At 42.5% G+C, this 25,029-nt stretch overlaps 2 protein-coding genes across 6 annotated transcripts in view; both read left to right on the top strand.

Annotated features, from left to right (window-relative positions):
- The window catches only part of skila (SKI-like proto-oncogene a), a 36,073-nt gene extending 26,519 nt beyond the window's left edge, over positions 1-9,554 (top strand). The window contains 3 exon segments of the mRNA XM_025900680.1: positions 2,444-2,817; positions 3,833-4,063; positions 5,079-9,554. Of these exon segments, the coding sequence (XP_025756465.1) occupies positions 2,444-2,817; positions 3,833-4,063; positions 5,079-5,321 (848 nt within the window). The 3' untranslated portion in view covers positions 5,322-9,554.
- A 3,307-nt stretch (positions 9,555-12,861) lies between these two features.
- nadkb (NAD kinase b) lies at positions 12,862-24,827 on the top strand. Of its 5 annotated transcripts, XM_019347611.2 has the most exons (13): positions 12,862-13,154; positions 14,764-15,057; positions 15,164-15,247; positions 15,897-16,026; positions 17,101-17,209; positions 18,334-18,419; positions 18,928-19,030; positions 19,111-19,286; positions 21,785-21,884; positions 22,014-22,171; positions 23,703-23,785; positions 23,880-24,042; positions 24,532-24,827. In XM_019347611.2, the coding sequence occupies exons 2-12, from the start codon at positions 14,765-14,767 to the stop codon at positions 24,037-24,039; spliced, it is 1,482 nt and encodes a 493-aa protein (XP_019203156.1). In that variant the 5' UTR covers positions 12,862-13,154; position 14,764; the 3' UTR covers positions 24,040-24,042; positions 24,532-24,827. The 5 variants fall into 5 exon arrangements, with proteins under 5 accessions (XP_019203156.1, XP_003448541.1, XP_005476642.1 ...); XM_003448493.5 differs by having other exon boundaries at positions 12,863-13,154; positions 23,880-24,827; XM_005476585.4 differs by lacking the exon at positions 12,862-13,154 and adding an exon at positions 13,537-13,807 and having other exon boundaries at positions 23,880-24,827.
- Positions 24,828-25,029: the final 202 nt, after the last annotated feature.

Raw genomic sequence — 25,029 nt, 5'->3', positions numbered from 1 at the left:
GCAACAATAATCACACGGTCTCAAAGAACACAATTCGAGAACCGCTGTCTCGTTACATATGAAGTGTTACAGTCTTGCATGTGCACATCAGACAGAAACAAGGCTGACACATGCCTGCTAAAAATACATGACTCGTATATATAGCAGGCATGAGCAGTGTGCATATATACAGCATGAGCAGAAGTGACATGCATGTTCATCATGTTCATGCAACACGCTCAGCAAGCCAACACGTGCTGCACTCGACAGTGGCGCACACAAGCATGCGCTGACCTTCACAGAAAGACTCGGGGGGCACCTCGGTGTTGGCGGGGTGGAAACGGCCGTGACCTCCTCGTGTGTGTTTTCATGTGCATGCTTTCATGTTTGTCCCGCATTAATGAGATGTTTGTGTACTGTATATTTTTATATATACGTATATACACAGAGAGAGAGGGGATGAATCACAGGAATGCTCTCTGTATGCCATTATTTCACCACGTCTGACTGCCAAGCTGTCGCCCTCCCTCGCTCTTTCATTCCTCTCAGGCATTTTCCTCTTTTTCTTCTCCGACCAGTCCATCTCTCCTCCCTCTTTCTCTTCCCGGCAGCTGTCTCCACATCCTGCTCTCTGAGCGGGTTCTCCGTTTGCTCCTGCACTTCCTTCTTCTGCCTCTTTCATCTCAAGGCTTCTACCCCTTCATCTTTTTCTTTTTTTAAACATTTTCTCCCCTCGTTTAATGCCTTCCTCTCCCTGTTATATCTGTGCCGTTCACTCTTCCTTTTGTGGTTGTCTCTCTCTCTCCTCTGTTTATTTCCTTTTGATCTACCACCAAATGACTCACGCCTGTTATTTGTGCGCTTCAGAGCATGGATCTGGGTGTGTGTGGAGGCACACACATGCACTAGCCAGTTTGAGTCAGTAAATGATTGTCCTCTCCGGGTCCAACATGCTGTGTACAGAGCATCCCGTTTCCTGTCACGCACATGCTGCATGATCATTACCCTCTGTTCTCCTCATGTCTTTGTCACCATTCACCATTTCTCCTTCTTCATCATTATCTTCTTCTTGTTCTTCACCTTCTTCTTCATCATCATTTCTGTCTGTCTGTGAGCTTATGGTTCAAACACACTGCCATACCTAACCTACATCTGTGCACTTGTTTTTTTGTGTGTCACTGTGCCAGCTGGATACATGCTCTATCTTGTATTTTGTGAGTGAATCTGAGACCAGCAGAGCAACACACTGGGGCACTTTCCGCAAGTCTTGCTGGACAAAGAAAACAACTCTATCTATAGTCTGTGCCTTTGTGTTAAGTGTCTTCGTGGCTTATGGGATAGTAAGATTACTGCAGAGAGGCTGGAGAAAGGCTGCTTTTTAAAAAATTCCACCTTAAAAACACAGCTTTGTTTTGTAAGAACTCCACAAATGAACAACCTTGACCTCAGTGGATAAGTGATGTGCAAACGAATTTGGAAGTACAGCAAGTCTTTGTTTCTTTCACCAAGCCTGAGGGAGATTCAAAAAAATGAAATTCTAACTCCACAGAATCAAAAATGTAAGTTAGAGAATCGTTAAACACTGGTGCTGTGGAAATTCTGAAACTCACACATCACATTTGAAAACACATTAAGCGTCACTGTTTAGCTTTATAGCTTCTTGATGCTTTTTGTTTTTTAACTCATACTGATGACTTTACACTTAATAGCACATTTTCCTCCAAGGTCTATTTCTTATTAGCCTACATAGTGGCTAAAGAGACATTGGGCACTAAACATCCATAGATGCCCAACACCTGATTCTTTTTTTCCATGTCTCTCCAGCTCTCACATACATACCAATTTTAGTTATTATGAAACAAGTTATACTTCAAATTACATTTTCATGTCATAGTTTTCTCACAGGAAGCTGTCAGAGAGGTGCTTAAATAACTCTAACCTCTTTATTAGCCAGTCACCCACATTAAAACCAGGTCAGCTGGAACTGAACTAGAGCTGAAACTAGTCCTCTCCTTCTCTTTTAAGCGATTGGAATCAAATTAAATTACGATACTGCCAGAGATTACCTCCCTACCCACTGTTTCCCATGATGCTCCTCCTCACAGGCCGCAGTGAGGGAACAAGCCAGGGTTTGAACAGTGGAGGAGCCCACGCAGAGCAGTGCGGCTCCCACACATGGCCCTTTATTCCTCTCTATTCTGCATGCGTCTGAGGGCAAACACACAGAAAATTTGTGGGCGAGTGTTTGGTTCGTCGGCTGTTGCCGAGCCATACTTGTGCGCTATGTGAGTGCGCCGGTGCTGAGGAAGAAGTGCAGGCGTTTATGAGGTTGTGCGAGGGTGTTACTAAGCGTGGGTGGCAGTGTGCATTAGCACGGCTCGCACTTCCTGTCTTTCACCCACCATACTTCTTTTTCTTTTTTTTAACTTCTTCCTTCATCTTCTTCATCTCCCTCCTTCCTCAGATCTTCACGCGTCGCCTGCTGTTGCTGCTGGCGCCGGGGAGGCCAAATCCCAATGTGCTGCTGCTGACTCGGCCACCGAGAGGGAATGCCAAACCCAGGCAGTTTCCATGGAGATGAGCAGCCCAGGCTACAAGAAAGCCACCCACATCACCGCCCACACCCCTCCTCCTCCCCGTCCTCCTCCTGCGTCGCTGTTGTCATCGGTAATGGACGTAGCGGCTAAGGACTTGAGCTCTGCCACGAGCGGCGCTGTGGCAGCGGTGGGGGGGCTGGAGGATGACAAGGACAGGATTGTTGTGGAGATCATGCAGATGTACAGCAGGCAGCAGGAGAAGCTCAACTCCACCCTGCACAAGCAGCTGCAGCTGGAAATGGTGAGTCGGTGGTCGGAAAGATAAACGAGGCCGAGATCAGTGAGGCGATAACTGTTTCCGCCTATTAGAAGTGTCCTTGATGTGGATGTGGAGGTGATCTTCACCTTCCACCAACCCCCTCGATTACTCCCTCCCATCATGTGGAACGTGTCGGTATCAGATTGTTCCACTAGTTTTTAACACAAGTCAGCAGAACAGTTCATATAAATCAGTGTTTCACTCGTTTAGCGTATTATTAAACCACTGGATTTCATTTCAGTTTGGATGCATGGAAACGGAGTTGACCTAGATTATGGTGACATTTGTATCTACAGTTGAATTATGTTCTCCACTAATGGGATTTGGAGAAAATTGCATTTGTAATCTAAAATGAGGTGCCACCATTAGAGAGTATCGGTGACAAAATGAAATAAAATGTAAGCAAACTGAAGCAAACGGCCTCCTTGTGGAGCTTCTGTAATGTGGCGGTACACTGCAAAAACTCAAAATCTTACCAAGAGTATTTGTCTTATTTCTAGTCAAAATTATCTCATTACACTTAAAATAAGACAGAATCAGCTAAAGGGCTAACTTGTTGGCTCACTTGTTTCATTGGCAGATTTTTTCACTTATTTCAAGCTAAAATATCTTGTATTAAGTAAAAAAATCTGCCAATGAAACAAGTGAAAATTGTTTAGTTTTTTTCTAGTTTTAAGATTTACTGTCTTGAAACAAGTTCCTTTAGCTTACTGAAATGTTGCCCTTTAGCTGATTCTGTCTTATTTTAAGTGTAATGAGATAATTTTGACTAGAAATAAGACAAATACTCTTGGTAAGATTTTGAGTTTTTGCAGTGTAGAGCAGGTAGTAGTCGGAAGGTTGCTGGCTGCTCTATCCTGCATGTTAAAGTATCCTTGCAAGTTCCTGGACCCCAAATTTCATCAGAGTGTGAATATTAGAAAGACTATATATAAGAATTGGTCCATTTACCATTTGCAGGAGTCACTGAAATGTGACTTTTTCTTTGTGCTTCCAGGAGCTGGAGACTTTGCGTGGTGGCGAAGCAGCGAGGCTACGGGAGCTGAGTGCCGAGCAGCATGAGCTGCGCAGCGAGCTGGAGGCGGTGCACAGCGAGCAGGCACGGCAGCTCAGCCAGGCCCGCCAGGAGCAGCTGGAGCTAGAAACCCGTCTGGAGCAGCTCCGACAGCAGGCCTGCGCCTGCGAGCCAGGGGCACAGCGCCAGCAAGAGGCCCACTACACAGCACAGGTACGGGCTTACAGGGGAACACATGCATGCACAGACTTTTGCATCAGAGTGAATCTCCGTGACATAAAGTGTGTTCACTGGCTTGCATCACTTAACATATGGCGTTTTTATCTTAAAGACATTAAAATTGCAACGCTCCAGTGGGACTCAAACAAAGCACACTTTAGCACAGCACTCTGCATATTAATATTAAAGTTGAGCTCGCTAAGCATTTACAATTAGTTCTCTTTTCATTTTCATCGGCATGGATGTACAAACATTTATCTTTGGATCTGTAATTACTAGAGTCATGAGTAAATCAGGTTTTTAGGTAAAACTATTTGGAGCTGCTCTTATTAAACGTACCAGTCAAATAGAAAGAATTTACTGTGATTCTGTGTGAGTCTCTGTGCGGAGCACATACTCAGACGCCTAATCTCTGTTACATCGGCCTGAGCTCTTCCCCCTCCTGCCTCTGGCATCAAGCTGTCCCTCTGTTAAGAGAACGGGTGTGCGTATTTCTGTGTGGCTCTGAGAGTTCAACATGGGTTTTTTTTGTTGTTGTTTTTTTAAGGTTTGGTGCACATTCCTTTGTTTACTGCTAAAAGGAAAAAAAATACAATAAATGGTTACTTTGACTGATGGTTGAAGAGCTCTCAAAACACACCAGTAGTTATTCTGTCTGCACCACTTTGCAGTGTGTGTTGTAAAAGCCTCTGAGCCAGCTATGTGTCTAAATGCAGGGTCTCTGTTGGTTTGTTTTTGATGGTTAACACCTGCCTGATTATGGGGATTTTACTGCTTTTTGGCCTGTTGCCGGAACAAGCCACAGCAATTTGATGATGTCATCTTGGGCTTTAGTTAATTATTTGTTGGGAACATTTCTTTAAATATTTACGACCAAAGTAGTCTGCAGAGGAATGAACAGTTGCGGGCCTGCTAAGAAAAATCTGAAATGAAGACTGTTGACAGATTACTATTAGATGTGGAAATGTGTAAGACTAATGTGGCCTCTTGTCTCCGTGTCTCCTTTCAGTTGTCCGACCTGCGTCAGAGGCTGGAGCGGGCGGAGGCCGACCGGCATGAGCTGCAGGAGGAGCTGCGCATGGAGCGGGAGGCGCGTGAGAAGCTGGAGCGCACGATCGCCCAGCTGAAGCAGCAGATGGCCCAGTCTGGCACGATGGGAGGCAGCCCCTCTCCTCCTCCTACTCCCTCCACCGGACCCCCTAACGCCCACTCCCCACCCTGCTCAGAGGCCCCAGCGGCTGGCCAAAAGTAACTGCCGCCCCTCCGGGCGCCTCCCCTCATTCCTTTCCTCATCACCCGCCAAGTGTACAGACACAAACAGATCAGCCCAAAGCTGAAAGGAGCGTCACATCTCCTCAGGCTGATTTGAAGTTGTGCATTACGCTCCCCTTTTGTTTAGTGTAGGACTGACTTTTGTTTTTGTAATTCAATGATCACTTAAAAAAGGAAAAAAAAAAGTGTTTTTTTTGTTTGTTTGTTTGTTTTAATTTTCACTTTCCTCTCTTTAAACAGTATTTAAAGGTTTTTGGGCATGTATGTTGGGTTTAATTTATAGTTTTTACTGAACAAATAGCTGCTTCACAGACTGGAGACTGGTCCACTGAAGACCAACTCAATCTTTCACTATAACCCACCCCGACCCTCCCTGTTCTCCAATCCATATTCTCCGACCCTACCTTCCTGCTTACTGGTTTCTGGAGCTAATAATAACTTTGAGATTTCGGATACAGATTCGCTGCTCCTTGTGGACGTCACATCACGCTACTACCTGGCACAGCGGCCAGTGCTCCTGGACACATGGCGCCACCTGACCCGTGCCCCTACTCTGTCTTTCTGTATGTAAAGCCCAAGTACCAGCGACCGCAGGAAACTGCACGGACATTTTATTACATTGTGTAACATGCGAAAACATTGAGTCTTTATGGGGGACAAAGACCTTTACTGTACAAAAAAAAAGAAAAAAGAAAAAAAATGGACCTCATGAAAATATGCCAATAGTGATGCTGAACTTGAAATGAGTGTTTTGGGGGTTTGGGGTGTGATCTCTATAAGGTAGCTAGCTAGGGAGTAGTGTTTCCTGCACTACAGCTGCTCCTAGCGACAGACTGGTTTTCTCCTCTCTCTGCTGGGCCACCTGGGCTCTCCTGTTGTAGACCAAACAGTCTGCTAGATGAACCGCCAGCTGCCCCGCATCTCCTCTGAAGAGCCCACACCTTCCATCATTGTCCTCTGCTCGGAAACTCCTTAACACTGTGTATTATTATGTTTTTATTTTTTCACCTCTAGCCTGTCTATCTTCAGGCTAGACAGGAAACACTGCTGTTTTCAGGCTCGGCTTGAAGAAGCTCACTAACAGTGTTGTGCACTCTTTGCGGGCCCCCCCCCCCTTCAGATCCCTCTGGGAAAGGAATGCGTCTGGACACGGGGGCCGTGTCGAGCTGAAAGAAGAAAGGCAGAGCCCTCACGTGTGGTAGCCGCGCCGTGTTACTATAGTTCATGCAACATCCTTACGTGCCTGCACACACTCGACCGCGTCGGTGCAGTGCAGGCATTCAGGCAGAACAATGGCCCCGGAGTTCCCAGCAGATGATCAAAGCTGTAGTCTGCCCCTCTGCTTTCAGGCTTCTTTATTGTTAGCAGACAGTTGTATCCCCACCCTGCTTGCATGTGAGAAGTGGGTCACAGGTGAATGCAGTTAGTCCAGGGTGGTTTGGGTCCTGCTTTCCGTTATTCTGCCTGACTGAACAAACAGGACCGGGCAGGCAGGGAGAGAGAGCGGGAAGGATTGAGGGCCCAGAGGACTGGCGCACACTACCCCCCCCACCCCCACCCCCCACCCCCAACCCCCACCTCCCACCTCACCCCTGCGGCAGGCTGGGTGGCCCGTTTGCCGGCGGTACCGAGGGAGGCTTTTTTTCTTCTTCTTTTTTGTGTGCCGTCAGAATCGGGGGCAGCTGCTGTTGTCTGAGGCCCTCTGCCCACCCCCGAGCCAGACTGTACAGGATCTCCCAGCCAGCGCCTCCCTCTCTGCCCCCTCTCCCACAGTCACTCGCTCACACAGCCCGTCCATCCGCCTCCTGCGCCAGATCAGCTGGGGGTGTGTGGCGTTTTTTTTGTTTTTGCTTTGTTTTTTTTTTTGTCAGAGCCCAGGAGAGCTTACAGCCATCCAGCCAGAGGAAGAGAGAACTTTTGTGTCAGTTGCCAGGCAAAGGCGCTTTTTATTGCCACTAAGAAGATCCCGGTTAAGCGCGCGAGCTTGTGCGTGTGTGTGTGTGCGTGTGTGTGTGTGTGTGTGCGCGTGTGTGTGTGCGCGTGTGTGTGTGCGTGTGTGTGTGTGTGGGGGGGGGGGTTTGCCTCGATTAAACCCTGAGCTTTTTTTTTTTCTTTCTTAATGCATCTGCCATTAATGCAAATTGATAGACATTCCACTGTGCTCCATCCTGTTTTCTCACACAGCTTCCCTTTACGATGACAGAGCTGAAGAAGCGGGCAGTTGTGGTTTGTTGACAGTCAGAAAAGCAGGTGCAGGTGCACAAACCAGTAAAAATCAACCCCCATGCCACAAATGTACACTCTACTGTTGTCCATTTAAACCTTTATTGAAATTATGAAAGAAAATATTTAACGTATTAACTAAAAGATTTATATTCACTTTGTAAATACAGTAGTCATTAATATATTAACTGTTCTTATAAATAAATAATCTTAAAAGGTTATAATATTTGGATCAGAACCGAGGCTTCAGTCAGCCCCAATGTTTGTTTCTTTTTCTTTTTTGCTTTCTTCATGAAAACTAATGTGAGAACTTGACTTTGTGTGGATGTGGGGGAGTGGAACGCGTGGTTTACTGAGATGCGATGCAGGACAACGGCAAAAAATAGGAAAATATTGCTTTGTTACACACTCCCCCTCCCTTCTTTATGAACTGATGGAAATACTTTTTTGTGGATTTCATCATAATGGACTGTTTACTGTGTAATGTAAGCTTTTTTCCTCCCTTCCTTCTCCTCTGAGCAAAATTGAAAATGCTTTTTGGATAAAATGAAAACTTTTCTTTTCTTTGCATGGTTTACTGCCCCTTTACTTTTTGTATCTGTGGGCCACTATCAGTCTGTTTAATGTACAAAAAAAGAACAAAAAAAAAAGAGAAAAAGATTTCCCTGCACATAACACACAGACTATTGAGATGGCTCATATGCATGGATATTGAACGTGTGCAAGTTTTATATCACGAGTGGATCAGAGGCTAGCTGAATATAAAGTCAGAGTCAGATCATGAAGAGTGTAACCTGTAGCCTAATTTGTTTGGAAAGTGTATGTGTGTGTCTGGGCAGGCCTCCAATGTCTGACTGAAGCACAGCAGCTTTGAAAAGGGAAACGGGAGAAACTTGCTCATGTAGCTCTGGATGTGCGATTGTGTCCTGATTTAAGATCATATATTATCCTCGTCATTTCTCACTTAGAATATAATCAGTATTAGTTTTTATTCACTTAATTACCTCTTCAGCTGAAAAATATATCAATATATATATATATATTAATAAATATATATAAATATATATATTAATTCAACACACGAGCAGATATCTAAGGGAAGTCTGTACTTTCTGAGTAGTTTGCATTTTATACACATGGGGGCGCTGTTTAGCTTTTTAAAACTACATCACAATGATTTTTAAAAAACAAAGACTAAATAATAACGAGCGTGCTGGGCCTTTTTGCATTTTGCTGTGTTATGAGAACTTGGATCTAGTTTGTACAGAGTTTTTACAGGTGTGAACTTTGCCCAACTGACTTAAAAAAAAAAAAAAAAAAAAGTGGCGGGAGCTGTGTTTTATTTACCATATGAACAGATTTGAATGCAAGATTTGCATAACCATTCACCTATGTGACGAGAACTTGTAAATGGCTACAAGTTGACCTTTGAAGTGTTTGAAGGTGGTTTGATTTGTAGTTGGGCGTGTGATTTCTTTGTTTTCTCTTTTCTTTTCTTCAGGCAGTAATTAGTCTTTTAAGTAGAGCTGATCACACTGATGGCCGGTCACTAAAAAGAATACCCTGATTTCGTTGATACACATCCTGTTATAAATGGAAAAAAGACAAACCTTTTTTTCTCCCTTGATGCTGTTCTGAAACATAAAACACAGTGTCTGTGTATGACCATTGCATACTATGTTGCCAATACTACAGTGTGATGAGACTTTTGTTCTTGCATGAATTGAGACACTGTTCTCCTACCTCATGTTGTGATATATATATAAAAAAGATGTTTTTTAAGCAGAAGACACTGCATCTCTGTTTATCATCATAGATATTTACTAGAAAGATTACATACCTGTAAATGCTTTTAGCTAATACCTCAGTTGTATCTAGTGTTTGTTTTTTTTTCTGTTTTTGCCCTTTCCTGATTTCAGATCTTGTAAATAAAACCCTGTATAGACAATGAACTTGGATCAAATTCAAGTAAAGTTCTGTAGTGTCAAAATCCGTCATGTCTTTTTTCTAGACTGCCTTTAAGTATAGAGCTCACCAACATTTACGGTCCTGTACATCCTTACACATAACAGTAAGGTGCTGATAATCAGATCACGTCCATCACTTGATTAACTGATCAGCAGTAACTCTGAGCTCTTCTGTAAAAGCAGGTCAGTGTGTTAGCTCAGTGCCAAGGAAAAAAGACATTGTTGCTGCTGTGGAAGGGTTATAAGGCCAGACAAGTCCGTCATTCATATGTGGACATCTCAGCAAATTCACCCCAAGGTCAGATTGTGCAATGTTCAGAGAAACTGCAAATCACCTAAGAGCTATATGTTAGACTCTACAGGCTTCAGTTCACATGTTAAATATTAAAGTTCATGACAGTATATTTAGAAAAGGACTGAAAAAGTATGGCTTGTTAGAAAGGGCTGCCTGGAGAAAGCCTCTTCTGTCTAAAAAGAACATGGCAGCATGGCTTCATCTGAACAAATTTCATTTGGGCAGATGAGACCAAAGTGGAGATGCTTGCCAAAAACTAAATACAGCACATCAGCACAAACCCCTCATACCAACTGTCAAGCACGGTGGTGGAGGAGTGATGAGTACGCCTTGTTTTACAGCCACAGTCATTGAGTCGACCATGAAATCCTCTGTATTCTAAAGTCAAATGTGAGGTCATCTGTCTGACAGCTAAAGCTCGGGTCAAACTGGGACAGGACAACGAAACAGCGACAAATCTACAGCAGAACTGCTGAAAAATGTAAGTGGTCCAGTCAAAGTCTAAACCTCAATCTGATTGAAATGTTGTGGAGAGATCTTAACGGAGCTGTGCATAAATGACTGCCTGTGATTCTTAATGAAGTGAAGCAACTTTGTAAAGAGGAGTGGGCCAGAATTCTTCCACTATGATGTGACAGACTGATAGAGTCATACAGAAAACGGTTATTTCCAGTTATCAGTGCTAAAATAAACCTGTCACCGCTTTAGAACACCAGGAGTGACATACGTGTCCAGTAGCTATTTTTGGACCTCAACCCTGCTGAAAAATGTGCAGCTTGTCTAAATTATTTCTACACTACTACATCTTAAAGATGATCTTAAAGAATGTTTACCTTTTTATAATTGTTGGTGTTGTACCTGCATAGTGTCAACAATGGTTTTGAGTTCAAACTGGTGCTATATAAAAGTCAGGGAGTTACCAAAATCATCAAGATCTGTCCTCTGGAGATCTGGGATATGATAATCAATTCAGCTGAGCTACTGTGATCAAAGTTTTAAGCCAACAGATAGTACCTCTCTTTAGTTTGTTACAGGGAAATCCACATTATCCTAATAAATAAAATGTTTTCTTTTACTTCTTATAATGTAGGTTCTCTAGTAAAATGCTTTGTGCAGTCATGTTTTGTCCTCGGCAGCCAGGCTAAAATTAAATCTCCAACCACAGAAGCTGTCAGGAGGAACTGCAGCCAAGGCAAGGCTGGGCAGACGCAATCAGAAGGCTGTTGAGGAAACGCAGCCAGACCCCGTTCAGATCCAGGTATGAGGGTATTCCCGCGGGTAGCAGGAGGGGGACAGCCAGAAAAACCAGGGAGGGGGTCCAAGTGTTGAGAAATATACACAGAGCTTGGTTAACAAAATTCCTCCTGGACTGAGTGTAAATTTATTCTGTAGTTTGGGGTTTCAAAGGATGATAATTCACAGATATCTGTATGTAGCAGCTAATCGCAAGAGGATGGCGAGCACGCAGTGCAGCACAGAGTCAGGACAAGCAGCATGGCAATATGCAGGACCTGAGAGGTGTGAAAAACTCAGCACCTGTGCATGTGGTGGTGGGAAACAGGTGGTGGGAAGATGGAAAGAACAGCCTACCAGCAGGTGGACGCCAGCAGGCTAACTAATAAATAGATTAATCATTTTGGCTTGAAGGTGGAAGCTTGCAACCTCTGAGTCATGATGTAAAAATGAGCCAGCCATGAGTGCAGTGGGCCACTGCAGTGCTCTGTATGCTACTCTGAGGATTTGTACCAACAAACAAACACCTCGTCATCATTGGGTGATGATGAGGTGTCTAGACAGAACATAGAGTGAAAGATAACTTAACACAGATGGAGCAGGGAGTGTACACAGTGATAGGGCAAGAGAGGGGAAAGTGACTTAAAGGTTTTGTGGGGATGAAAGAATTGAATAAATTCTATGGGAGGTTTGAAGGATCACACTTCAACGCATCTGAATTAGGGAACGGCTTAACCCTGACCAGCAAGTGATTGCAGCACTCAAAGTTTTAGAAAGATCAATATTAGAAAAGCAGCCAGACCTGATGGATTAACTGTTAGGGTGGAGGGAAGAAGTGTGTTCCCAGAGCCTGGAAGCCATCATCAATAGTTCCTGCTTCAAAAACGTCACAACCACGGGTTTCAAATGATTATTATGAGAGAATGGTGTTCTCAATGACATGCAAGAAAAAACTGGACCCACAAGAAGGAAGAGTACATAGTGCATGTAATACACTATCATCTGAACCAAAACAAAAACATATGTATGTGCTCTGTTAATGGACTTTCCATCTGCATTTCACAATGCAAAGGTGGTCACAGAAAAAGGTGAACAGCGCAGCCATCATAAGGGTTGAGTCCTTTTTCAATGATAGATCATAGAGTGATAAATAAGATAAGTATCGCCCACCATTACCACCGACACTGGAGCCCCACAGGGGAACGTTAAATCTTTAGTTTTATTTACTCATACTAATGAATGCTGGCCTGGCTCATCTGATGATACAGAGATTGTTGGTTTGTTAGTTGGTGTAAACACCAAGAAAACTAAATAAGTTATTTTTGCGTGAGCAGGAAGACACATCAACAGATACCCAAGAAAAATTCCCGTGAGAGCCAACAGAAGGTAGCTGTGGATGAAATGTGAGGCAAACTCACACTTATCCCATGTGGGATCACAGACTGGTTTCTTAAACCTGTGATGATCACTGTATTTAAATGTCTTCCATAGTCTCCACTGGAGCACGTGGGGATTTGGTGGAAGAGGAAATTCACATCATGGATGTGAAGTCATCAGATCTGCAGGAGCTGTGTGATGCTGTCATGTCGACATGGACCAAAATCTGTAATGAATATTTTGAGACGTCGAAGACTTCAGGCAGCTCTGAACGAAAAAAGGGGATCCAACCTTGTACTATCAAAATGTAGCTAATAAAGTAGTGTATTTTTAGTGTGCATTATGAAGGTGTAGTACTGTCTTTGACCAGCAGAGGCAGGCGTGGCGCTATGCCTTCAGCACGCGCAGAGAGCAGGGATTGTAGCGCTGTCTGACAAACGGTGACGTCACGTCCCCGGTAACGCGCCGTTCTGTAACGTGCTAGTTTGTACTCTTTGACTGCAGCGCTTCCGTTTTTAAAATACACCCTCGGTACCGTTTAAATATTCCCGAACCGTGGTGAATTAGTAACGGCATGAGCGCGTTCGTGTGTTCTTGACACAGTAAGGCTTCACTTTGTTCAGTTTCACTGCCGGTCGGACCCGTTAGCCGGTTAGCCATTGCTAGGTAACGGTAGCTGTCAACAGATCAACGGCTCCAAAGCCGTTAGTCACGGCAGGTACTGAGGTGTTTGTGTGTCTGTGTGTGTGTCTATGTGTGTGTCTATGTGTGTGTCTGCTAGTTTAATTTCTACGAGCGCAGTGTGTTATAAACGGACGGTTATCTCAGCCGAACTGGGCCCAAGGCCACTGCTGGAAAATAAGGGCGAAACAGAAAGTTGTACAGCTATGTTTGGAGTACTTTTCTTGTCGTATATATCACACGTTAGGATGGAGAAGTTCATATGAGTGAAATGAACAGTCATTATCTTTCTCATTAACCTGCAGTTGAGCAGAGACGATTTATCAGTCAAGTAAAAATGTTTTATTTGTGATTTGTTAAGATCATTTAGAGGTTTCAACCTCTCAAGTTGAAGGATTAGCTGCTCACTAAATACATACATATACTGGTTTACTTTATCAGGCACATTTAAAAACACTTACATTGTGGGACTCTTGAGTTTTTATAATTTATCATTATTATTATTATTTTGCCTTTAAATGTCTGTCTGGTATAGGCGATGCTGTATAGGATAGAGGATGGCACTAACAAAAAGACAGGAGGCAGAGCTGAAGGTGTGAGGATTTTCATTGGGAGTGACCAGGATGGACAGGATTAAAAAAAGAGTACATCAGAGGGACGGCTTAGGTTAAGTGGTTTAGAGACAAAGAGGTGAGGCTGAGATGGTTTGGACATGTGCAGAAGAGTGATAGTGGATATACTGGCCAAATGATGTTGAATGTGGAGCTGAACAGAGGAAGACCTCAGAGATGATTCTGAGGACAGAGAAGGAAGACATACAAAGGGCTGATGTGACAGAGGAGGATGCTAGGGACTGGGTGAGATGGAGGCTGATTATCTGCTGTGGTGACCTCTAAAGGGAGCAGCTGAAAGAAAAAATAGTGTGGTATAGGCAAAGCTTCCTGTGGTCTATTCAACATGTCAGAATCCTGGGACATGAAATGTATAATTTTATAAAACATAAAAAGCAGCAGATCCTCCTCTTTGAAAAGCTGGAACCAAGAAATAAATAATGTAACAAAGTATTGGGTGATTTATATTTCAAATAGTCAGGTATTGTCATTGTTTCTTTTTTTTGGGTGGGTGGGGGGGGGGGCTCTTAAGTATTTCAGTAATGAGTAATAAGTGCCTCAAATCAATGAGTGCCTACCTCCTGAGTGCCTCAGTCAAATCTTTTTTGTATATAAACCTTTAATAGATTTAACAAAGCTGTGCATAATTTTACCTTCATGCTATGAAAAGCTTAAGAATTACAATTGAAGTGCACAGGGATTGGGTAGACAATTACTATATTGGAAAAGTATTTAAACTTAGAGGAGATCATGACTAGAAGATGAGCATGTATTGAAATGTTGGTAGAAATTAGACATTTCTAATGATATAATATGAGGACTCAAAAATGCCAGAAAAAATAATGTAATTTAAAATGTGCTCCAAGATCCTGTGACTTGGAAGATTTTCATAGCATGAGGGTAAAACTTTGAATGGCTTATTGTACCAAAACCAGTCACCTGATTCCTGTGTTGTCAGATGTGAACTTTACACAAGTTTGACTGATTTTATAAGAAATCATCCAAACCCAGTATTTATGTGTTACTTGATTGCAGGATGGAAAATTCAGAGACCAGTCCTCCATCGAGGCCCCTGGCGGTGCCGGACAGAGCCATGTTGCGACCCTCCGCCCCGCTCGGTCAAATGTCAGAGTCACCCAGGGCCTCTAAGCACAAGGAGCACTCGTCCAAGTCACCAAGGAAACGACGGGATGGGAAGAGGTCACAGCGACGGGGGGGCGATCGTGAACAGCTGCTGTGGGAGATCGAGTGCCGGAGGTTGCCAGGCCAACACGAGCACTTGGAGCCCTGCAGTTCAGCAAGCGACGCAGCGGAAAGTTCTCCTAAGAGGTTTGCACTGCAGGTTGCCAGCTGGTCCTTCGTGCCACTGGCACAGCTCTGCTGCTTGGGACTTGAGGTGATGTTCTCGTGACTCCACTGTCTTTCCTTCTCACAGAAGAGCCCACTTTCTACATGGACCGTATCCAGCCACTCACTTCGGACCCAAAGCCTGCATTCTTCCCAACCCAACTTCAGTCATGTAAGCATGAGGGTGCTGAATGAGTCGGACTTTGTGTTTGTTAGGACATTGACACAGTGAGTTTGTGTAATTGAATGAGATAAGATAAATTTAGAAGGCTGTGATTGGATATTACCTGAGATGGGAAGGCTTACAAAGTGGGCTACAGATAGTGATCGTCACCTGATCGTAAAGAGTTTCTTTGGCCTTGATTTGTGAACACGCATACAGACAGATTTACCTGCACAATGCCTGTTATCCGCCACACAAGGAAGAAGGGAGATAAAAGGTAAAGGCACAAGGAAAAGAGCATTTTATATATTCTTGTGTTTGGAATTTGACCCCAACCTGTACAGACATGACCTCAAGGTGTCATCACGGTTAATGAATGACTCGGCTCCTACAGAATATTGAATCATGTTTTTTTTTAATTGAGAAGACATGGTATCAGTCGGATTTACTTCATTTGATGTCTGTCAGGATCAAAAGCAGACTGACCTAAACTATCAGTACAATGTGGTAAGGTTACATTAAAGTCATTTAAATATATTTTATGTGATCATTTCTTCTTTTTTGTGTGTGTTTTATAACCTGTCCCGGAGAGACAGCGTTTGTAGTTTTAGGTGTTTGTTTATTCACTCGTGTCTCTATCTCTGTGTCCGTGTCCCAGGCACATCCAAGACCCGGCCAGTCAGAGGCTCACCTGGAACAAACCTCCAGTGAATGTGCTCGTCATCAGGAAAATCAGAGATGAGAGCCTGGCTGAACCTTTCAAAGAGCTCTGCAGGTTTCTAGTAGAGGTACAGGACCCAGCGTTTATAGTGTCGTACAGTCGATAATGTACTGCACTCCCATTTTCCACAACAATAAAACTACTGACACTGATTATGTTATTACCGTGTCTGCTGTTAAGAGTATGTTAGTCAGGCAGTGATCAGACAGTTTTCAAAGTTCATGTGTCAGTGAGATAAAAGCTTCGATGCTAGGTTGCTGGGTTAGAGCATCCCCAAAATGACAGGTGTTTTGTGGCAGTTTGAGTTAAGGGTCTGCAGGTGACCCGGTGGACAAAGGACAAAGGCACCCAAAGCTTACTGATGTTTGTGGTCAGGGAAAGCTTGCCAGCATGGTCCAGCCCTACATAAGAACTGCTAAAGAACAAATTAATACTGACGGATCACACAGAGCAGCACAGACTGCTCTGAGTGCCCACGCTGACCATCAGCTGGACCGTGAAGCAATGAAAGAAGGTGGCCTGGTCTGATTAAATTATCTTTTATATCCAGTGGACACTACCATGTGTCTGTGTTTTACCAAGACAACAGACTGTGTTTGTTTGTTTTTCTTTCAGAGAAGACAGACTTTTTTTTTAACAACAAGTATCTCCAAAATTGGGCAACATACATAAATTAATAACAAAAAATAGGCCAGAACGAAAGTAGAGTTTGGGCTGAGCCGTCTCTTTAAAAGTGATTTCACTTCAGTTTTGTCTGTTGATGGGTTGTAAACTTCACCCATGTACCTATTGAGAAACATGGCAAAGAGCCGAGTGTACACTGACACACTTGTAGACCTTAAGAGCAACAAATAATCATAAAGAAGAATGCAGGAAAGAGTCCAGACATGTAAGTTATAGTCTGGTTTCAAGCAGTTACAACACCTTGTGACCAGATGTTTTTTTTTTTTAAAAAACAAGCTGTACTTTGTGAAACCAGACGGTCGGTGTTGGACAGTGAATCCACATATTTGCATTCCATACAGATGCTATCACTAAGCTAGCTACATGTGTTTGGCACATGTTTAACGTTATTTTGAAAGGCTTACACTTAAGAGATGTCTGTGTGTGTTTTGGCTGTTGTTGTGCATTTTTGTGTTAGGAGAAGCAGATGATGGTGTATGTGGAGCGTAGGGTTGCAGATGACGCCACGCTGTCGAAGGACGAGGCGTTCGGCTCCATCCGTAATCAGCTCTGCACCTTCAGAGAGGGTGAGACCCAAAGCATCACAAAAATTGACCATTAGAAGACCAGATATTTGTGTTTAGTAAAAGGTGCAATCTTTTGATGTTTACTGAATTATTCTTCAGTAAAAGTGTAAAAATGCCAAAGATGAAGTGTTAAATTACTGATTATATTAACCTAAGCGCTATTCTCTTTGTACTCTTAAGATTACCACATCAGCAATGCAAAGAACTTGCTGAACTTACAATTTTACTTTCAGAATGATTACGAAAATAAGTCTAGGCGATCTGTGATACATAAACTAATGTGCCTGACATATTTAAAATTATTTACATTCATTTTTCATTATTTCCTGTGTTTCTGTTTAAAAAAAAAAAAAAAGGGTACCGGAGATGTGTTAAAAAAACAAAAAACACGTATAACAGTGTGTTATTTCTATTGCATTTCTTCTTCTTTTTATAGTATAACTAAATGATCTTTATTTATAAAGTCATCCTTCCAACCAAGATAAAGAGCACAATATGTCTTTGCTAAATTTTCTTTCCTGATCTGTTTTTTCTTGGGTTTATTAAATTATTGTTTCCATTAACTACATTAGCTACAGTCAAAGTAGTGTTATCAGTGTTGGGTTTTTCTGTTTATATGTGCTTTGCATCTTTTTGGGGCGATCATGGCTCAAGAGTTGGCAGTTCGTCTTGTAATCTGACGGTTGCCGGTTCGAGCCCCGTCTCCAACAGTCTCGGTCGTTGTGTCCTTGGGCAAGACACTTCACCTGTTGCCTACTGGTGGGGGTCAGGGGGCCCGGTGGCGCCAGTACCTCACTACATATGGTGGCTGTTTCCTTGTCATTCATGTTATTGGATGCTCCCATGCAGCATTTTTTAATGTTTTTCTATAAAAAACACTTAAACTGCCATTAATGAAATATTCTGACAATCTGTGTTGTGACTGTTATAAAGTAGTGCAAAAAGTGAAACTTTTTTTTTAAACATTTATATTCATAGAACAAAATGTTCTAAGGGATCCTGAGTATTGAGTGAATATGATGAAAGATGTTGGCAGTGTCTGATGAGGGGGAAATCTTTTAATGGCTCATGCTTGAAGTAACATTGTTGTATTTTTTTTAAGCACTTACTTTGTGTGATGTCAGGTTACGATGATATATCCGACTGCATCGATCTCATCATCTGTCTGGGTGGCGACGGGACTTTGCTTTACGCCTCTTCGCTCTTCCAGGTATCGTGATTTTTATTTTTTTTTATTTTTTAAATGTCAGAAAACCTTATTGACGTTAGCCAAGACCTTTGTAGCGGTGACACAAAAGAAAAAAAGAAAGCGAGTTTTACATTTTCCACTGTTTCTATTTTAATGTAGAGTTTTTAACCCTGGTGAGTAATTTATGACTGTTGCTCCTTCATGTTACAGACTCAGAATAGCAAAATGAATCACATCAAAGACACACTGTTTTAGAAGTTGCCGTGTGTGTAATATTATAACAGATGTTCATTTTGCATTGTAATTGCATTATAACCATAACAAATCCTTCAGATTCCTTCTCTTCTGAATGAATGTTTGTTTAAAATATAAAAAGAAATGCTTTGAATATTTGACTTGAATATTTAATTACAGTTTTCCTGTTGATGAGCTTTTCAAAGTATAGGTTGGATCATTTCTATTGTTCTGAGTTGGTTTTAATTAAGGAGAAGATCTTTTTACATGATGGCGTGCCTTCTCTTTTCCGCAGGGAAGTGTCCCTCCAGTCATGGCATTCCACCTTGGCTCTCTGGGCTTTCTGACGCCGTTCAAGTTTGAATCATACAAGACTGAAGTAGCCAAAGTGTTTGAAGGTAAACTGCAGCTCTTACTGGATAATAATAGTTTCATTGGAAACTTTTTATCTGATGGGCAATTTTTGGGGGACTTTCAGGCAACGCAGCAATCACTCTGCGCAGTCGTCTGAAAGTGAAGGTGGTGAAGGACATGCTTCAGAGAACAGGAGAGCAGCCGTACAGCGGAGGGCCACAGCAACAGCCGGAGCACAATGGACTCCTTCCTCATGGACACACCAACACCGATGCTGGCAAGGTCACCCTGCAGCTACAGGTTTGTTAAAATGGTCAGTGAGAATATCAGCTGCTGGACTGTTTATGCCCCAAAAATAAGCTTGTTGGCTTTTGTGTTCTTGTTTAGAAGCAGAGGTGGATTGTACGCCATTCTGATGATCAGATCATCAGATTAATGGTTGGACAATTCTCAAGATGAACATAAATGTAGATTACAGGCTGGAACTTTTTCATGATTTGGAAGAACAATTTTAGGAATTTAGTAAATGGATAGAATGAGATTTTCTGTTCTTATGAAGCACTCAGTTCCTACACTACAGGTCACATTTACCCATTCACAGTCAGCCCTTCTGGGGTTTCAGGTGTGAAGAAAGTAAGGGTTACAAACCTTCATTGAACGACCTAACAGTTTGATGTCAAAGAGTGTGAAAAAAGAGTGTCAGGGCAGGAGAGAAGCATCTGTTAATTAGCTTATTGCTTCATTGCGTCCCTCAGCTGTTTGTGTACTTTGGAGACAGACGCGCGGAGTTTTCAGTTTACTTTTTCACAGTCATGGCTCCTTTGAATTTATCAGGGTGTCTGTGAGTCTAAAAATGTCTTAAATATACAATTACCAGTAAAAGGCCCTTAAATGTATTTCCAGTATGCTGTTTACACACTTTTATCACTCAGTGTGACTACATCTTTAATGCTGCGCTTGATAGTTTGACTAACCTTTTCAGGCAGGTTTTACCTGTGTAAAAGGCTGATAAAATACTTTATCTAACTGGACACACACTTAAAAGAAATCTTAAAACACAAAAACCACCTAAGGTTTTTGTGGGAAACCCTGAAGATGATGATGATGGGGTTACCAGCCAATCAGCCTGCAGAAAAACAACAGTATGTTGAAGGATTTCAAAATTAGAACTTTTGAAAATGTGAGACTGTGTATGAAAATGAATGCAATTCTTAAACAGTACTTTTGTTAAACCTTTTAAGTTGAAGCTGAAAGTCTACATTCCAGTCACAACCTGATTATTTGATTTAAAATCTCAAATAATCAAAATTTAAAGTCTCTAAAAGCCTTAGATTTAACTTTTGTACCTGAGATCATTCAGATGCCAAGGGAAGCACCACGACCATGTTGCTGTTTCCCTGTGGGTCTCTAAAATGCAGTCCTTTTTAAATCTATCATATGATTAATCTCTCTGATGTCCTTTAGATTCAGCAGCTGGGACCTCTTAGTTCCCAGTTAGGTTCCTCTGGTTCCTTAGTTCCTGTAAATATTTGGGCTCATGGGACTGCAGTTTGGCCTCCTTGTTAATTCCCGATCACGCTCCTGCACGCCATTAAGATGATGGAACCTGACTGTGTGTGTGTGTGTGTCTAGGGCTCAGTGAGGGATCATCAGCTTGGTTGCCATGGCAACAGTCATAATAAACCTGCTCGGGAGAGAAATTCGGATGTTATGAATGTTTGTTGAGCCAGTTTCCAAGGATACTGTGGCGTCAACAGTGGAGTCAGTGCTGAATGGATATTTAATGATTCCTGACGCTCTCGGTTTGACACACTGTGTAACTAACAAACACGACATGCACACACACACATACATAGCCTCTCTCTCTGAGCACAGCCCTCTCCTTAGTCCTCTCACCCCCCTGGAGTTTTTAGGCTCATCGATAAAAGACAGTGACGGATTGTTCTAAACCCTGAGCTTCAGTTTGACCTCACATTACATCATGTCTGCTTGCGCCCAGCAGGATGTTTGCGTTGTGCTCAGCTGACGTCAGTATATCTGCCAGACATCACAGCACGGCGCTGCAGCAGGCTGTGAGACTCACTGAAGTGTGGAACATGATTTGTTTGCAGTCAGTCTGCTTGTACCTTCTCTCTGTAATGCACTAGTTTATTGTTTTATTGAGTACACTGAGCAGATTTAATGCTGTCTTCAGGGAACACATGGATATGTTATTCTGTGTTTTACTGTTCGATGGGTGTGGAGTTTCTGTACAATTCACATGACAACCAGTTTGTTTATTAGACCTTCATCTCCAACCAGAGGTTTCCTTTTCAGTAGATTTGCTTGTTTGAGTGTTTGGTGGAAAAATCAACCAGATATTTTGCAAAAATTTTAGTGCCAACTTAAAAGGACAAACTGATTTAATTTTGTTGTAAATAGCACCACCATGTGGATATTAACAGCATAACACACTGGCAAGTTCATACAATCTTTTCTGCTGTCTTATGGAGTCCATACAGTTTTGTTGATCTGTAAAATCACAACCATTCCTGCAGTTTTATTTTTTAACTGTGTTTTAGTGATCCTGAGCTAAAGACATTTATTTGCTTTTTCATTTTACACATTTATAGATAACTGCTCATATTAAGTATGTGTCATTTGGCCAAAAGATGGCACTATGGTTTCATATTTTGGGTCTTCAGTATTCAGAGAGAGGATTTATATCCTTTCTAAGAACATGGCAGAGTCCCCTAGGCCTTCTGATCTTATCTATGGTGTGTGGGTGTGTGTGTGTGTGTGTGTTTACACATGTGTAGGTGTTGAATGAGGTGGTGGTGGATCGAGGACCCTCCTCCTACCTGTCCAACGTGGACTTGTACCTTGACGGACGACTCATCACCTCAGTGCAGGGAGACGGTGGGTCTGTGCTTCTTCCAGAGCACTGATTCTGTTTCTACTAGAGCTGAAACAAAGTGTTTGTGTACAAATAAAATCAAAGTCGAAGGCAAATGTGTTAAACTGCCTCCATCTCTCTCTGTTCTCCAGGTTTGATCGTGTCCACACCTACAGGTAGCACGGCGTACGCGGCTGCAGCAGGAGCCTCTATGATCCATCCCAATGTCCCCGCCATCATGGTCACTCCCATCTGCCCCCACTCGCTCTCTTTCAGGCCCATCGTGGTTCCTGCTGGGGTGGAGCTCATGGTAAGGAGGAGGTTGGGAACATCTTTATTGTGTTTTGTATATATTAAATGTTCTCTCAGTGCTGACTGTGCTCGGAAGGAAAAAAACAAATCACATTTAAATGTTGCCAAACAACAATTATGAATCTAACATAATCTATAGAAATCCATATTGCTAGAAATCCAGCATCTTTTTTTCCCCCACACAACAGTGCGCTTTCACACCACACTAATAGCCCAAACTCACTCACTGTGTTCACCTTGAGCCAAAATAACGCAAATAGAGCCATCAACACGATCTGCCCACACAGTATAAATGATGCAGCTGCCATGAGATCATCCACTGGTTAGTGAAGTCCTGTTTTGAAGCCTCTATTTTAGTGTTTTCACCATTGCTACCTTGGCTTAAAATAAACAAAACCTCTGCATCTGACTGTGCAGCTGTTCGCACATAAGCTAATGACAAGTCAGTCACAAGTCACTAGCCAATGAGCGTACTACAGATAATCCTCCTCTCTGAAACATGGTATCACCAAGATTTACAAAATAGACCTTTGGGCAAGATGATGAACCCCAAGTTGCTCTCTGATCCGACCAGAGAGTGAGTGTGTGAATCTTAGATGGAAAAAAAGTGCTTCTATGAATGGGGGAATGAGGCATGGTTTATAAAACAAGTACAGTAGAAAAGAGCTATAAAAGAACCAGTCCATGTACCATTTAGTGCCCGCCCCTCAACCCAGCTCAGACTGTGTCTTATGGGCACAACAAATGTGTGTGTCTAACCTTACTGCACAAGAAGATCTGTTCCAAACGTGTACCACCATTCTACACAACTTAATTAGTTCTGATTGGATTTCGTCTCAACAGAGTATCTTCAGCTCATTCATGAAAGTGTCGGTACATTTCATCATAGCTTTTGTCCTCGTGCATTAGTTTTTATTTAGCTATTGTTTTTACCAGAAAAAAAGGCCATTGATGAAAACTGTGATGAAATGTATTGGTCAGTGACATTAACACTGGTCTGGAGGCAGTAAAATTTGGCACCTGCAGACCTCTTAACACGGGTCTGGAGGCATGCAAGTCTTTGGACTGTTAGAGAAAACCCACAATCCTCCGGGTACCAGGTCAGGCGGTTCGAACAAGGAAGCTTCTTGTGGTGAGGCTGGTGGTCTGTCCATCACTTTATTACAGGCTTAAATATCTTAATTAAATGTTCACCCCACCGTTGTGGAATAACTCCAGTAACCCTCTTACTTATACCAGCTCTAACAAGGGTTTGAATGAGAAATATTGGATATATTTCATAAAATTGTTCCTGTCAGCCGCTCTGAATTATAGTCACTTTATTTTATCTGGTAACAACAGCAGTTTTTGCATTGGTGCTTTGGTTCATGGCCAGATGCTCACAAAATGAGTGACGTGCCCTTTGTTCTCATCGGTAAGTTTGTCAGTGGTGGTTAGAAAATGATTTAAAAGTAAAATGGAGCTGCTCGCCTGGCTGATGTTGTTTTAACTCTAATACTGACAGTCTGTCCTCGCCTTCCCTGAAACAGATCACGTTGTCCCCTGATGCCAGGAACACTGCCTGGGTGTCGTTTGATGGCAGGAAGAGGCAGGAGATCCAGCACGGAGACTGGTAAGCACAAGTGTCAACATCTGTAACAGATTCACTACAAATACTTTTTTCCTCAGTTTTAAGATGATTCTTCCATCTGTTCTTCTACCCACAGTATTAAGATCACGACCTCCTGTTATCCGGTGCCGTCGATCTGTTGTCACGACCTGGTGTATGACTGGTTTGAAAGTCTGGCTCAGTGTTTGCACTGGAACGTACGCAAGAGGCAGGCCCGACTCGCAGACACCTCTGACTCATCAGACACAGAAAACTGACTGGTATGTTTGGGGTTCAAAGACATTCAGCTGAAGCTCTCCGCAGCAGCCCGGAGAGAACGAAGGGATCAGGTTTGTTCAGAGACTAACTGAGGAATCATCTGCAACCAAATTGGCGTCAAATCAGCGGTGCACAGTGATCATTTACACCCCGAGTCATCAACGCATTACAGTCCAGTGAATACACACTGTAGTTTATGTGTAGCTTCCAGAAAGAAAGCATGTTTCATCTTACCCGGGAATGGAAAAAAAAAAAAGATCTTAACAATTGCATGATGATGACCACCCAAAGCTCCTCATGAGTACTAAACAATCATCAATGATAAGTGTAAGAGTGCTAGATATTAGCGACATAAACATAGAGATGCACTGAAAGCTGAAATGAAGCAAGCATACTCTTTGTACTCAACCTTTAAATGTAAATTTGTAAATACAAGAATCTAGGATTAATTTATTTAATGCCATATTTATGTAATATCTGATTATTTTCAGGACAGGACTTTGAAGCAAGTTTAAGAAAACAGTCGACTTGAAACGAAATTTCTATCACGGAGTAAGCCAAAGACAACTGTATGTGATTGTTTTCTACTTTATGAACGTCTTGTGGAGTTCACGGCCTACTTTTTGTTCTCACCATAAAACACTTCATGTTTCAGCTGCCTTACAAACTTCTCAGCCTGAGTTATAATGTAAGTCAGATTGCTGTGTCGCACTCGTTATTGACAGACTGAAATGATTGAAAGATGTAGCAGGAGCCAAACTTAAAAATAAAGAAAAAACAAACTTTTTTTCTTCTTTCATCTTTGTGTGAACCCAAACTCTCCCTTCATCAAATCAGTTTTTTTTTTTTTAGCACTTATGAGAAAACTAGCAGTTCTAGGTAGCCAGTAAAAATCATTCAATAAGCACATTTTCTACAATTACGTGTCATTCACTCCTGTTCCTCTGGACTGATGTTAGCACTGCTGCTGTTTTTAGATGTAAATCTTG

Source organism: Oreochromis niloticus, linkage group LG18, assembly GCF_001858045.2.
Source record: "Oreochromis niloticus isolate F11D_XX linkage group LG18, O_niloticus_UMD_NMBU, whole genome shotgun sequence".
Lineage (NCBI taxonomy): Eukaryota > Metazoa > Chordata > Actinopteri > Cichliformes > Cichlidae > Oreochromis > Oreochromis niloticus.
Note: the sequence above shows the minus strand (reverse complement) of the source record. Positions and strands in the feature narration are given on the sequence as shown.